General features: G+C 38.1%; 1 protein-coding gene across 4 annotated transcripts in view; it reads left to right on the forward strand.

The window, feature by feature from the left end:
* The window catches only part of aspscr1 (ASPSCR1 tether for SLC2A4, UBX domain containing), a 337,421-nt gene that overhangs the window by 256,873 nt on the left and 65,364 nt on the right, over positions 1–15,184 (forward strand). For all 4 annotated transcript variants that reach the window (XM_072558780.1, XM_072558778.1, XM_072558776.1 and 1 more), the window contains 4 exons: positions 1,310–1,391; positions 3,470–3,536; positions 10,441–10,503; positions 15,073–15,125. In XM_072558780.1, the coding sequence (XP_072414881.1) occupies positions 1,310–1,391; positions 3,470–3,536; positions 10,441–10,503; positions 15,073–15,125 (265 nt within the window). The remainder of the gene's footprint in view (positions 1–1,309; positions 1,392–3,469; positions 3,537–10,440; positions 10,504–15,072; positions 15,126–15,184) is intronic.

The following is a 15,184-nucleotide window of genomic DNA, read 5'->3' on the forward strand; positions in this document are numbered from 1 at the left end:
GGGAGAGTTGAATGACTGAATGTTTGTGTTGCAGAAGGAGGCCATTCAATCCATTGTGTCTACCCAGCTCTACTATCTAGTCCAGCTGTGTTATCTAGTGCCAGTCTCCCGCCTTTTCCTCCATATCCCTACACGCCATTACTATCCAAACAAAATCATCCAAAACCCTCATGAATGTCTCCATTGAACCTGCCTCCACCACATTTATAGACAGTGCATAATCTATGCTTCCTTGTTTCTGTTGCTTTGACAAATGGAAACAGCCACACCTTATCTACTCTTTCTAGCCCATTTGTGACTTTGATAACCTTAATTAGATCGCCGAGAAGCTGCCTTCTGTCCAGAGAGGAAAGTCCCAATTACTTCAATATTTTCTCAATTGAAGTTACACATACCTCAAACCACACGAGTAAATAACTTCCACACAATCCAATGCATTTGCATCTTCTCTGTAATGTGGCACCCACAACTGTACATAATATTGCAGCTGAGGTCTAGCAGGTATCTTGTACAAATTTGGTGTCACTTTCTTGCTTTTGTATTCTATACGACTATTAATAAACCTGAGAACAACTTTATTTATTGCTCCCTGCACCTAAAGTAAACAAAAAGGAACATTTCCCCTTGGAGAGATCAGTTACCCAGGACAGAGATTTAATTTAAGGGTCGGTAGTTTAGAGGGAATGTAGAAAACATATTTTCACCCAAAAGGTGGTGGGACTGTGGAATTCACTGTCTATAAGAAAGGTTAGAGGCAGAAACCCACACAATATTTAAGAATTTAATATGTAAAGAAGTATTTAGATATGTAGTTGCAATGCTAAGGCATATGTTGCTATGGAGGCTGTGGTTGGGAGATCCCCTGAGGTGATGAGGTTGTGAATGGTCTGAGAGGTGAAGTCATATTCGAGGGGGCAGTAGGAGGAGATGTCCATGAGTTGACGTCTGGCTTCAGCAGTGTAGAGGTCAGCGCACCAAACTAGGACCCAAGGCCACAGTCTCAGCATGAAGGGACGACCCTTTAGATCTAAGGTAAGGATGAATGTCTTGTTGCAGAAGGCTGTGGCGGTCAGGTCATTGAGTGTTTATAAGACAGAGATATGTCCTTGATTAGGAAGGAGATCAAGGGCTATGGGGTGAAAGCAGGTAAATGGTGTTGAGAAACAGCAGCCAAGATCGAATGGTGGAGTAGTCTTGATAGGCTGAATGGCCTGATTTCTGCTCCTGTGACTTTTTGTCTTATGGTCTATCAGGATTAGGATGTGAGGAAAGAAAATTTGCTAAATTTTTAGTAAGCACTTTCTTTCAGGCGACGTCTTGAAGAGGCTCCGTTGATGACAAAATCGATGAGAGAAATTTACATGAAAGAAAAGACCGAGCGCTATCCAAAGGTTAGTCAAAGTCCCATTTCCTGAAAAGCAGTAAACTCATGCATCATTGATTAACTTTCATGAATTGAGTTAATTTTTTAAATTGAGAGATTTGGTACAATATTGTTTGTGTTAAAGTTATTAGTATTCTCACAACCCTCCCATGTGAAACATTATTTCTCCCTTTTCAATCGTCTAACCATTATGCGTATGTATGTAGTTTGTCAACCAGTAGAAACAATGTTCTACACCTTTCTCCATTCCAGTGATACAAGACTGTTGTTTTTAAAGCCCTGCTTTGGAATTCTTGAGACCCTATAAAGAAAAAACTTCAATTTAAGCATGTAATTATGACATAGTCAAGGCGTCATAACTTCTCTAGTTTCATATCATTCCACTAATAAACCTGCCTGAGCTTTCTGGGATGCGTACCTTCTCGGCCTGATAATTTTTCAAGTATCAGTCTAATTTCCTTTTCCAATGTAATATGTAGTTAAAAATTTATTGTTAGTAATGTCTATTTCACCTTGCTTTAGGTCGCCCCCATCACATTTTCTTCTCTCCTCAATTTAAAGGAAGGAAGCAAAATGTTTAATATAAACGTCTGTACAATAACAATATAAATGAAGTCATATTATCTTTCACACCTTAGGTATCTGGCATTTTTTCATTTCCAAACCCAACTAAATCCCTTCAACTCTGAGTAGTCCCATTCTCCTCTGTCTCATCACTTTCAAGCACTCATAAGGGTTTGTTATTTTTCTTACATTGACCACCTCTATTAGACATAGCTGACATTTTTCTTGAAAGAAGATCACTGTCTTGTATTTAAATTGTGTTCTTGCTAGAGCTGAATTGTGATATTAGTGATCAAAATAATCACTTGCATTTTGCCAAATAGATGAATTGTGTATACTCTGGCTACATAAGGTATTGAAATTTAAGAAGATGCTACACCAAATATCTGATTAAAAATTGAACTGTTGTTTATAAGAATAAATATGGATCATTTAGGTCTAATCTGCTTGATGTGATGTGGAAACTTTGCCATGAAATTCTTTGGAATTGATGATATCGATTGCAGTATTTTGTACCTTTCTTCACTTGCTTGAAGTCCTCTGTTGACTATTTCATTTTAAAGACAGATACAAATCTTATTCATCAATCGTCTTTGATTTTAAGGGAAAAATGTGTGTTGTAAAACACTCTTGTTCAACAAATTCATTTCAGGCAAAGATTTTAAAATGAAGTTGAAAGAGACTTAAAAAGTGATGTCAATGCAAGCTAACAAAATAAAATTGGATATTGTAATTTTAATTTAAAACACTTTGCAGGGACATTTGAAATAAATGTTGCACAAAGAATTGCTTGTGTATGGTTAAGTATGCATATGTATATATGCGTGCATAATTTAAGTCATCAATGTGCAGAGGGAAGAGAGAAGTCTCTGGTTTATCTTAAGTACCTGAACAACTCATCTGCAGTATTGATTTAACCCTTGCAATATTTTCTGTTGCTTCTCAAATATTTTCCCAAAACTCAATCCAAACATAAAAATAGGCAGGCACACATGTTTACTAATTTCTTTGTTTTCATCTACAACTAAAGAATTTGCTTTCATTTGCTTTTTCTTTCTCATGCAATAATATTCTGCAGCCATATTTGATGGCTTGAAAGGCACAATTTAGACAGGATTATTTCGTGTCAAAAATATGTACAGATGTTGCACTGGCTTCAACTTATCTCTTGTTTGAAGTATTGTGCAACTTTGAGCTGCTTCTTTGCCATTGTGGTTCAGAACAATCAGGCCAAGGGAGTTAATTGAGGTCCTTCCTATTTGAAAGTTATGGAATCACATCTTGATTAGTTTATTTGAACAGATTGTTGGAACTGAACTGTTTTAGTTTCTTGTGTGTTAAAGGTGACAATAGAGTAGTAATTTTTTTAATAGCCATTTGCTATATACTTCTATTTAAGCAACATAAGGAAGTATATCAGTATTATAAAGAAGTATTCCAGAGTTATTCAAATATGCTTTTCATGTAACTTCCAAATAAACAATTCTAACTTAATTTTACTTGTTTTGTTTGACTAAATAGGTTGTTCTAAGAGTGCAGTTTCCTGACAGATATGTCTTGCAAGGTTTCTTCAGACCCCTTGAAACAGGTGAATTTTCTGTATGTTTACTGTTTTTTAAGGAAATACAGTGAAGAGCAGACTCCTGGCCAAACATAGAAGGGGAGTTTTATATTTGCTTTCTTTCATTTCATACCTGAAAATTCCGAACTGTATCAGTATCATGATAAAAATGTGTGCCTTGCTCAAGATACCACATATCTCTCATTAGCAGATTCAGATTCACCTCAATCTGAATACAGACATTCATTCTTCACTCTGTAAGACCTGACAATGCAAGCAAATAATAGGCCCGAGACCTTCACTACTTGGTCTCAGCTCGAATTAAGTCAGTCTGTCCCAGTCAGAGAGACTGCCAATTCAACCATGTGGCAACTTGGAAGGAATCTTAGAATTAAATCTTTGTTCAAATTCACATAAAGTGAATTGCTTGATCCCGAACCACAGGGGAGGTAATAAACAATATAACAACATTTTGAATTGCGAAGCTTCATTCCAAACGTGGTGGGGTGATATCTAAAATTCTTAGTACAAGTTGTATAAACAAGTGATGCCCTGTAAATCACGTTACTTTTAATCTTTCAGCAGGTCCAGGGAAACTCCTGTTTTTTACATGCCGACCAGAGCTTAAATTTTCATCCATGTTGCAGCAATAATATATGTTCACAAATATGCCACAAATCGTTAAACACCAGATGTAATCTCATTGCTATGATAATAATCCCTAAAGTCCTAGTATAATCACTTAGTGTCATTTACCAGTTCTGTTTGTCCTACTTCTTTTTCTTATGTTGCTGCTGAAAGCTAGGTGGATTGGCCATGCTGAATTGCCCATAGTATCCAGGGATGTGCAGACTAGGTGGGTTCGCCATGGGAAGTGTGGGGTTATAAGGACAGAGTATGGTGCTGGGCCTGGGTGGGATGCTCTTCAGAAGGTCAGTATGGACTCGATGGGCCTGCTTCAACTCTTTAGGGGTTCTGTGATTCTATGAAAGCTTGATTTTTCTAAACCTATGCCTTTTTGGTGATGGACCAATTTTAAATACCTAGCTATCATTAATTTTTTGAAAAGTTGCTTTAGAAGTATTGACAGCCAATTAAAAATCTTTAAGTTGGAATATTCATGTGGTTGTATCATAGACATAAAGCAAGTGAGTGCCAACCCACTGAATTAAATCTATGCTAGATAAATAATATTAGTGTAATGAATAAAGCCAGTTTATTTTCATACCTTGATGTGGCATTTGTGTCCGATAAGAAATAGTGAATTTATAATGCCCTTTACAGGCTATATCTCAGATCTTAGTAAAATTATGAATACACTTAACCAAATTTATGAAATCCTATGGCAATATTGAATAAAATGTTGATTAACCAACCTCCATTTTCATCTTGCATATATTGTTACCCTGAGGTGGTTATGTTTGTCTGATTTTCATCAACTTGCTCATTCATTAACCGAATTGAGTTTTACTTTTACTGTCCACAACCACTTTGTATTAGTTGTGGCAACCGAAAAGGTTCTTAGCCATATCTAATTAGACCTGCAGAGGGTGTCTTATACTTTAACTTGAAGATTGAGATTACCAGTGAACAAGTTAATGCATAGAATGAGTTGATCTTACACAAGCACACAGAATATTAGATGATAATCTACGAGATGATTATAAAATGAAATTGCAACATAATTACAGCTCATCTTAACTCCATCCTCCCCTTCTTTCAAAAAAAGTCAACATGAAATAATTTCATATTTTTGCCTCCACTTTCCTAGAAATCCATATTCTGCATGTTGATATGGCTTTGTGTGAAATAGAATGTCTTAATTTCACTTTTAAACATACCATTGGCTACTTTGAAATATCTCTTTCTCTACTCTTGTAATTTATTGAATTTATTATATAAGACTGCTCTGGGTTTAAATTTTCCAATCCATAAATCTTGTTGTATATCTTCTAAGCCAGGATTGTGATCCCATGTGGGCCTGATCGCAGAAATTATGAGATTGAACTCTGAGAAAGCAGTAGCATTCAAGTAACTGTTGTAATACTCTGCTCTCTCAGCTCCCAAACCCGCTATTCTTCTTTTTTGCTGAAAATTACTTTGCTTTTAGATCTGTTCAGGGCTCAATTGTACCTGAATGGATCTAGAAACAAAGTTATCTTCCAAAAGGCCTGAACAGACCTGTACAGTAATTATCTCAAAACTTAAAGTATCTTTTATCCAAAAACCACTTGGTCCTGAATGGTGTAGCAACACCCTTAGCAATTACACATGCTCAATTAGGATCACTAGGTATTAAGAGAGCCCCTTGCATAAAAAGCAAGGTATGCAAAATAAGTTAATATCTGTTGTTGCATTTCCCTTGTTTAACATTATTATTGTGCTACTTGGCCAGTGTGGTGTCAATCTCCTGGAAGCATTCCAATTCTTGAATTACGGACAATTATAGCTAAACATATGCCACAGACATTTGAATCATTCAGCAGAAAAAAAGTCACCACAGTGTCACCATGTGTGACACAGTGCAGGGAAGATGGCAGCATTTGTTAGGAACAGAGAATAAATGAAGCCAGCTGCATTAAAATTACTATGTTTTCTAAAGACTGAATCCATTCAATTTGATTCATTGTGAAGAAATTTACATTTCTTGTTTATCTCTCACATATGTTAAGTTCTCAAATTGGGAAATTAATGATTATTTGTAGAGAATCTCATTTGGAAGCACAATGTAGTGGACTCCAGAGTGTATAACTGGACCTATATCAATGGCTGTTTTAAGTTACAAAATTCAGAGCAGCAAGGCTGCAAGCAAGTATGCAACATAAACATACTCATTAGTCAATGTCTGGTGAAAAAGCAACTTGCAATAATAGCCATTCAGCAAGAACTCGGTGTACAAACTTTGCCACTGTTGTAGAACAGTCAACATTTAAATAATTGGCCTCAGGTTTAAAGTTGAACACCTCAAGACTAAGGGCTTTTTTTTTACAAACAACTGTGTAGCCTATTCTTCCTGCAGTTCCTCATACTTAGCTTTTAAACATATTACCTGTGTTTGTGTGTTTGGTTAGATTAGATTAGATTAGATTAGATTACTTACAGTGTGGAAACAGGCCCTTCGGCCCAACAGGTCCACACCGCCCCGCCGAAGCGTAACCCACCCATACCCCCACATCTACATCTACCCCTTACCTAACACTACGGGCAATTTAGCATAGCCAATTCATCTGACCTGCACATCTTTGGACTGTGGGAGGAAACCGGAGCACCCAGAGGAAACCCACGCAGACACGGGGAGAACGTGCAAACTCCACACAGTCAGTCGCCTGAGGCGGGAATTGAACCCAGGTCTCTGGCGCTGTGAGGCAGCAGTGCTAACCACTGTACCACCGTGCCGCCCGTTACACTTCTAATATTTTTTCAGGACTCGTACATAATAAAATTCCTCTTTCACTGGAAATATGGCCCTTGTAATTTGGCTACTGCATTTTGATTTAACAAAAATATGATAGCTGAGCAGTGACAGATGGAGTTTAATTCAGATAAACATGAGGTGCTGCATTTTGGGAAAGCAAATCTTAGCAGGACTTATACACTTGATGGTAAGGTCCTAGGGAGTGTTGCTGAACAAAGAGACCTTGAAGTGCAGGTTCATAGCTCCTTGAAAGTGGAGTCGCAGGTAGATAGGATAGTGAAGAAGGCGTTTGGTATGTTTTCCTTTATTGGTCAGAGTATTGAGTACAGGAGTTGGGTGGTCATGTTGTGGCTGTACAGGACATTAGTTAGGCCACTGTTGGAATATTGTGTGCAATTATGGTCTCCATCCTTTCAGAAAGATGTTGTGAAACTTGAAAGGGTTCAGAAAAGATTTACAAGGATGTTGCCAGGATTGCTGGATTTATGCTGTAGGGAGAGGCTGAACAGGCTGGGGCTGTTTTCCCTGGAGTGTCGGAGGCTGAGGGGTGATTTTATAGAGGTTTACAAAATTATGAGGGGCATGGATAGGATAAATAGACAAAGTCTTTTCCTGGGGTCGGGGAGTCCAGAACTAGAGGGCATAGGTTTATGGTGAGAGGGGAAAACTATAAAAGAGACCTGAGGGGCAACATTTTCATGCAGAGGGTGGTACGTGTATGGAATGAACTGCCAGAGGAAGTGGTGGAGGCTGGTACAATTGCAACATTTAAGAGGCATTTGGATGAGTATATGACTAGGAAGGGTTTGGAGGGATATGGGCAGGGTGCTGGCAGGTGTGACGAGATTGGGTTGGGATATCTGGTTGGCATGGACGGTTTGGACCGAAGGGTCTGTTTCCATGCTGTACATCTCTATGACTCTATAACTGAGAGTGAGGGTTAAAGGGGGAGCTGATCACCCCTTTTCACCTGGTTATAAGGACAGTACTAGCATCTTTTTCATGTTGGGAAATTCAAGGTTTTTTTCGTGAATTTCATTTGAAATGTGAGAACTGGAGAAGTTAGTACATTTCCCCATTTTTGCATTCCCAAGAAATGACGTGATATAAAGTTTTTACTCTGCTATAACAATAGGGTAAAATCTTTTATTGCACTGGAACATATTGATCATTTTCCATTGTTACCACTCCCTTTTGCATGCAGCAAAAGCAGCAGACTGGGCTGATAACCTCCTGGTTTTGGATAGTGTCCAAAAGCAGGAAAGTTTGCAGGAGGGAATCCCATAGTCTACAAAGATGAGAGAGCTGGATGGCTTTCTGCCAGATTTTGGGTCCTGGGCCATGAAGACTGAGCTGACGCCACAGGAAAGGTCAGTATTATTTGAGGGGAGATCCCTCCAGTAGGGATTGTGGGGAGTGAGGGGCAGGAATGTCAGAAACGCCCACACCCGTGCGTGCGCGCGCCAGCACATTGTCCCCATCACCACCACCACAAACACCCAGGTTCAGTCTCATGATTATACAGGCAGATTAATGCAGGCCAACTCTTTCTTGTCCCACTTGGAATTGAAATAATTGCAGTCCAGGCAACATGAGGACCTAGTGATCATTATTTGACCACTTAACAGTCTCAGTTGTCAGTAGGGAGGGAGGATGGAGCTTGCAGCTTCCCGCCCAGAACTTAATTCAGGCAAAGGAGAGAAAAAATGAAATTCTGCTCCTCCAACATCCCACCTAAATAAATTCACCTCCCACTTTCCAGTCCGCTGCCTCTAGGACCAGACAATTATATCCTGAGTGTCAAAAGTGAATGTTTGATTGACTGACCTACTAAGTCAGTCATTCAGATGGTTAACTCAATATTTAAGCTTTTATACTTTAATTGGTGCTTCAGGTGATTCACCAACTCAAGTGAATGCTAGGCCAAAAGCCAAATAATGTGATGCCAGAAATCCCACCAAATTGAGTTCGTAATTGAGGCTGATGTATCACAAATAAAAATCGATTGACTTTGTTACGTTCTGCATTCTGCTCATGATGTGGTTGTCTTGTCCAAAATGGAAAAAAAAAGAATTTTCAACGATTTCACATTCGCATTCCAAACTAATGGGCTTGAAGATAGTTTGGAATTTTCTGGGTTACGTTGGAATGTCCAATCTTAGATGTGTGAACTGACATAAATGAAAGTGATAAAATGTTGTAAAGTAGTTATCGAAATTGCTTTAGTGAAAGTGAGGACTGCAGATGCTGGAGATTAGAGTTGAGAGTGTTGTGCTGGAAAAGCACAGCAGGTCAGGCAGCATCCAAGGAGCAGGAAAACTGACACTTCGGGCAAAAGCCCTTCATCAGGAAATAGATTTACCTATCCAAGTAGTATTTTTCTGCTCCCAATAACAAAATAAAGTTGGGACTGTGAGGGAACAGGTGATTCTGTTGAAAACATTTCAAGGCAGCTAGTGTTTCTGAATAATAGATTTGTTAACTGGAAAGGTTACAGTACTTTGCAAGTGAATTTTATTAATATAGAAATCTATTTAGTCTTAATCTTCCAATATGTAATAAACTTTTTAGTTGAATCATTCAAGTTTTCAGATAAATATCATTTTAGTACCTGTCTGTATCTCTTGCACACTTACTAAAAATCTATATTGTATACATTGAAGAAATACCATGAACAAGTAAGGCTGTGCACTTAATTCTCATAATTGAAGTAAAAAGTAGAATGCGTTGATTTACCATGGCTGAGCCCATTTCTAAGTGTGTAAGAACATGTTCAAGTTACTTTGCAATTATTGAAAAATTAAAAGCTTGCTTATTATTTATATGTGGAGTGATGAGCTTAAGTGATGACTGCAATGTATGTTATAGTGACCATAAGGCCAACAATGTAGAAAAACAAGAACAGGATGTGACAGCAAAGAGATTATGCTCTGTAAGTCACTGGTTAGGCCTCAGTTGGGAGTATTGTGCACAATTTGGGGCACCACAATTCAAGAAAAATGTAAAGACTTTAAAGAAGTTTGAGAGGAAGTTGATCAGGAAGTTACCAGCATTGAGGCAATTCAGTTAGAGGAGGCATGGAAAGAGTAAGATCAGACAAGATGATGAAGATTGACCTAATAGAGGTTCTTATGATTTGTAGTTTTAAGGGAGGAACTGTTCCCTCTGCAGTAGGTCAGTAGCCAGAGACCATGAGATCCAAATGGTTGCTAAGAATTATTTCATTTGAGTTTTTTAGGATCTGCAATGCCGTTATCAGCATAGATAATGGAAGTTGTTTTAAAGGGAAATTGTGAAAGGTATTTGCAGAGCTGCAGACAAAATGTGGAAATTTTGGATTCAATGCTCAACTTTCATGAACTGGCATACCTGGTAAACCGAAGGGCCTCCATTTGTGGTGTAGGTTTCTATGAAAGTCGTTATCACGGATTAATTTGAATTATAACACTGTAAACTATCAAATGATACATGTGCTGAGACCAAGTTTTGTAAAGGAGTTTCTTTTTTCCCCAACAGTTGGAGCACTGATTGAATTTGTGAAAATGCATCTGGTTGATCCAGCAATTTCGTTTTATTTATGTAAGTAAAGTGATCACCGTAACTGAATATGCAGTCATTGAGCGAAGTAAAATATATTCCATGTTATTGATTTCTTTTGGAGGTTGGACGTTCTTCACTGATGACTTTTCAGTTTGTTAAATGGTCATGAAGACGTGTAGGCTAGTACAATTCTCAGATGATGCAACCAAGACTGTTAGCTCACCCTCTGGAAAGCATTTAAAATTCAGACCTCAACTTCTGTGTACATTTTGTAGTCCAATTTGTCACTTGTTTTTGAACAAGCAAAGTTTGAACATGAATATTTGTTGCCTTGTATTTCAGAAAGTTAGAAACATACAATAAAAACGTTGAAAATAAGAGAAGGAAAAAGGCACATCAGGTCTGTGCCAGGCAAAATCGGTCTCCCAACTATTTTAATTCCATTTTGCAGCACTTGGTTTACAACCTTGTCTGCCTTGGCATTTCAAGTGTACATCTAAATACTTTTGAATGTTCTGAGTATTTCTGTCTCTATCACCCTTACAAGCAGCGAGTTCTAGATTGCCACCACCCTCTGAGTGGGGGGAAAGGAATCCCTCTAAAACCTGTGCCCCTTACACCCCCCCATACACCCCCAAATCTATACACCCCACCCCCCCCCCCCCACCCCGTCATTGATCCCTTCATCAAGGTTAAAGTTCCTTCCTGTCTTCTCTGATTATACCTCATAATTTTGCACATCTCAATCATGACCTCCCTCAGTCTCCTCTACTTCAAGATAAACAGTCCCAGACTGTTCAATTTCTTTCATAACTAAACTCTCTAGCCCTGGCAATATCCTGGTAAATCTACTCTGCACCCTCTTCATTGCTAATCACATCCCTCCTTTAACATGGATCCTGGAATTGCACATAATACTCTTTGCTGTGGCCTAACCAGCATTTTATACAGTTCCAGCATAACCTCCCTGCTCTTAACTTTATGACTTGCTGACAAAGGCAAGTGTTCCATATGCCTCCTTAACCACCGTATCTACCTGCCCTGCTACCTTAAGAGACCGGTAGGTATGCACACCAAGGACCTTCTCATCCTGTTTGCTTCCCTTGCCTTGTTTGTAGGCCATTTAGTCTCTCAAGCCTGCTCTGCGAATCAATATAATAGTGCCTGATCATCCAACTCAGCACCCTTCACCCATTTTATCCCCCTATCTTTTGATTCCCTTAACTCCTTGAAAACATGCACTGTTTTGGAATCAATTGATCTCCGTGGCAGAGAATTCCACAAGCACACCACACTCTGGGTGAAAAAAAAATCTCCTTCTCTCAGTCTTAAATGACCTATGCCATACCATTTGACTGTGAATCCTGCTACTGGACTCTCCAATCATTGAGTACATCCTTCTTCTGTTTACACTGTCGAGTCATAGAGATGTACAGTATGGAAACAGACCTTTCAGTCCAACTCGTCCATGCCAAACAGGTATTCCATATTAATCTTAGCCCCATTTCCCAGCATTTGGCCAATATCCCTTTATACCCTTCCTATTCATGTACTCATCCATATGCCTTTTAAATGTTGTAATTGTACCAACCTCCACCTCAGGGAGTTCATTCCATGCAAGCATAACCCTCTATGTAAAAATATTGTCCCTCTGGTCACTTGTAAACCTCCTGCTCCTCTTCTTTCCCCCCTTCCCCCACCCCAATTTAAACCTATGCCCTCTAGTTTTGGACTCCCTTGCCCTGGGGAAAAAACCTTGGCTATTCAGCCTATCCAAGCCCCTCATGACTTTACAAATTTCCAAAAGGTCACCTCTCAACCTCTGACTCTCCAGGTAAAAATAGCCCCAGCCTATTCAACCTCTTCCACAGCTCGAAGCCTCCAACCCTGGCAGTATCCTTAAAGTATTTTCTGAACCATTTCAAGTTTTACAGCATCTTCTCTATAACAAGGACACTGGAATTGAACACAGTATTCCAAAAGTTGCCTAGCCAATGTCCTGTATAGTGGCAACTCCAAACTCCTATGCTCCTGTTAAAATTTTTATAGATTTGTATGAAATACCCTTCATTTGTCTAATCTCCAGTGGATATAGTTTAACTGGTCTAGTCTCTTTAAGTATATCAGTCCTGCCATCTGGGGGAATTATCCTGGTACGTCTTCATTTCACTCCCTCCAGAACATCCTTACTCAAATAAACAAACCAAAACTGCACAAATTTGCATTCTTCACCAACCATCATACTACTAATTCAGGTTCCTTTTTATTTTAGATTTCTAAGGATGATGCTGCTTTCCTGAATGAAATCATTCATAGTTATGATCAATTCTGAAATGTTACAATTTATAAAAAAAAATTCTTAAAATATATTACAACAAAATATAAAGCTGGGCATAATTCCTTTAATGTGGTCTAAAGTGAAGCATTATTAAGAAATGCCCTACTTTGGTAGCTAACTAGCTGTGTTAATTATTGAGTACACATCAAAACATCAAGGATATTATTTGTTTTCGAGTGATATCTTTTTAATTTAGTTTATGTTGCCATGTAACTTAAAATTGATTAACATAAAGTTTATTCTAAAACGTTAGACTCATCTTTAGTTTCAAACCAGCTGAATAAATGTCTTTGGTAAGATTCTTTATACCTTTACCTCTTATAATCATTCCCATTTTATTGGTTAGAATGGTTCACCAGAACTTGGTGAATTTCACGTCTAACCTGTTTTTAGCTACTTGCCTTTTTAGGAGTGTTTGAAGACAGGTCTTTGTTGTGGTCTCAAAATGTGTAGCATTTCTTGTCATTAGTTTCAGTTGAGAATTATATTTATGTATCCATCTGTTTCTTTCTCCATCAACCATATCCCAAAACTAAAGAATATCAAATGTGGTGTATTGGCCCACAATAAAATCATGCATTCACCACAAAATCCCAAAACATCATCTGAATCTTTTTTTAAAATACACAGCACATTTGTGTGACATATGTGAAAAGTTGAGGTGGTCTGGAGACACACAATGCTCAGTTTCTCATTGACTATTTGGGAATAGATAACCTTGGATATTTGCAGTAAGAAATAAATGACAACTAACTAATACATTTGAGTAATCAATTGTCTTTCGGAACCAAATTTAACTTGAGAAGGGATTGAAATAATGTCAATGTAGTGGTTTTTAAAGATCAGAATGCCAGTGATCAAAATAAGAAAGCATCTCCAAGGATAAGATACTTTTTAGAGCTATCAGCAGAGATTCTCAATTTTTCATCATTTTAAGGTCGTCTCATTGCTAATTGAAAATAAAAATTGGTATACTTCGCAAATAAGGGTCGAATTTTGATTAACGCAATAGAGAAATCAGGTGAAGATGCAGCAAACTGACTTGGCAACACAGTACAATGCTGAGGAAAACCTGTATTCTGCACCTTTAAAAATATAAAATTAAATTGCACCACTAAACTAGATCACTACAAAAATGCAGATTGTAGCTTCAAGGTGACTTGTAGAAGTGAAAAAATTGGCATAAGCGAAGTAACTATTTTGCTTTACCAAAGGTTATTGTTCATGGTCATGAGTAACCATCTAAAAGCAAGCAGTTTTTATTTTGTTTAGACTGATTCCACTTGGATCTGACCTTGACATGTCAAATCATAGTTGAGACATATTCACTGATGGATTTTGTTCCGATCTCTTGACTGGGACTATGGCAAGAATCCATTCTTGGCGACCACCTCTTAATGCTGCCTCTTGCAGCCTCATTTGCAGATCCGGAGCCAGGTTGAATGTAGAGTTACAAATCACCAGCCTCCCTCCTCCTCAACCTCTCCAGTGCCTGTCTGCTATCATAATGCTTGTCTGACACACTATCTTGTATTGCACCCTGCTCCCTTCTCCTCGCCATTAGCAAGCATAGTTTCACCCCATCCTGGCCCCACACTCTGAGGTTGTCGTCTCCTTTAATAGACGCCATTTGGACAGGTTATTATCTCTTCCTGTGATGTGGCATTCATCTGTCACCTCTGTTAAATGCAGATTGATTATTTTAAGTCTGATTATGTTACACTGATGTGTAATTTCAAAATGGTGGTTAGTTTTGACAAGATACAATAATCATAGAACTTATGTCTGATACCACCATTTCAAGACTTAAAAATTTTTTAAAAAAGGTAAAAGAATCAGATCAAACTCCCTTTCTCTTAGAGGGAATTTATGTAAGGACAGTTTTCTTTTCAGTGATTCTGTTCCCAAGTTTTTGGGGCATTGTGCGATTTAGTCATTGTAAAATTCCTTCCCAAAAACACATTATTAACTAAGCAATGTATTGTGTTTGATGCCTAATTGGCAACAGATAGGGCACAAAATAAAATGTTGTGCTCTTCTATTTTGGCTTTAGAGAGCTGTGCAGGAGCTCGGTTTGTTTTTTCACTTGATTTAAAGGATGTGGTAGTAACAGTTTCTCTTTAAATGTTAATGAGTGTGTCAAGGTTAAGATTGGTACACTACTGTAGATTGGCATTTTCACTCTATATTGTACTTGTGTCACCATTTCTCAAATCAGCCAATGAATCTATTGAGATTACTTTATAATCATCATGGTTTCTCTTTTGTAGTTAAAACACCACCTAAAGTGCTTCTTGATAAACCAACTGCAACACTTTTCGAGGTAAGAGTGCCGACATCTGTATTGGTTGTTCTTCAGAATTTAACTCCTGTTGATTATTT

Source organism: Chiloscyllium punctatum, chromosome 39 (genome assembly GCF_047496795.1).
Source record: "Chiloscyllium punctatum isolate Juve2018m chromosome 39, sChiPun1.3, whole genome shotgun sequence".
NCBI lineage: Eukaryota > Metazoa > Chordata > Chondrichthyes > Orectolobiformes > Hemiscylliidae > Chiloscyllium > Chiloscyllium punctatum.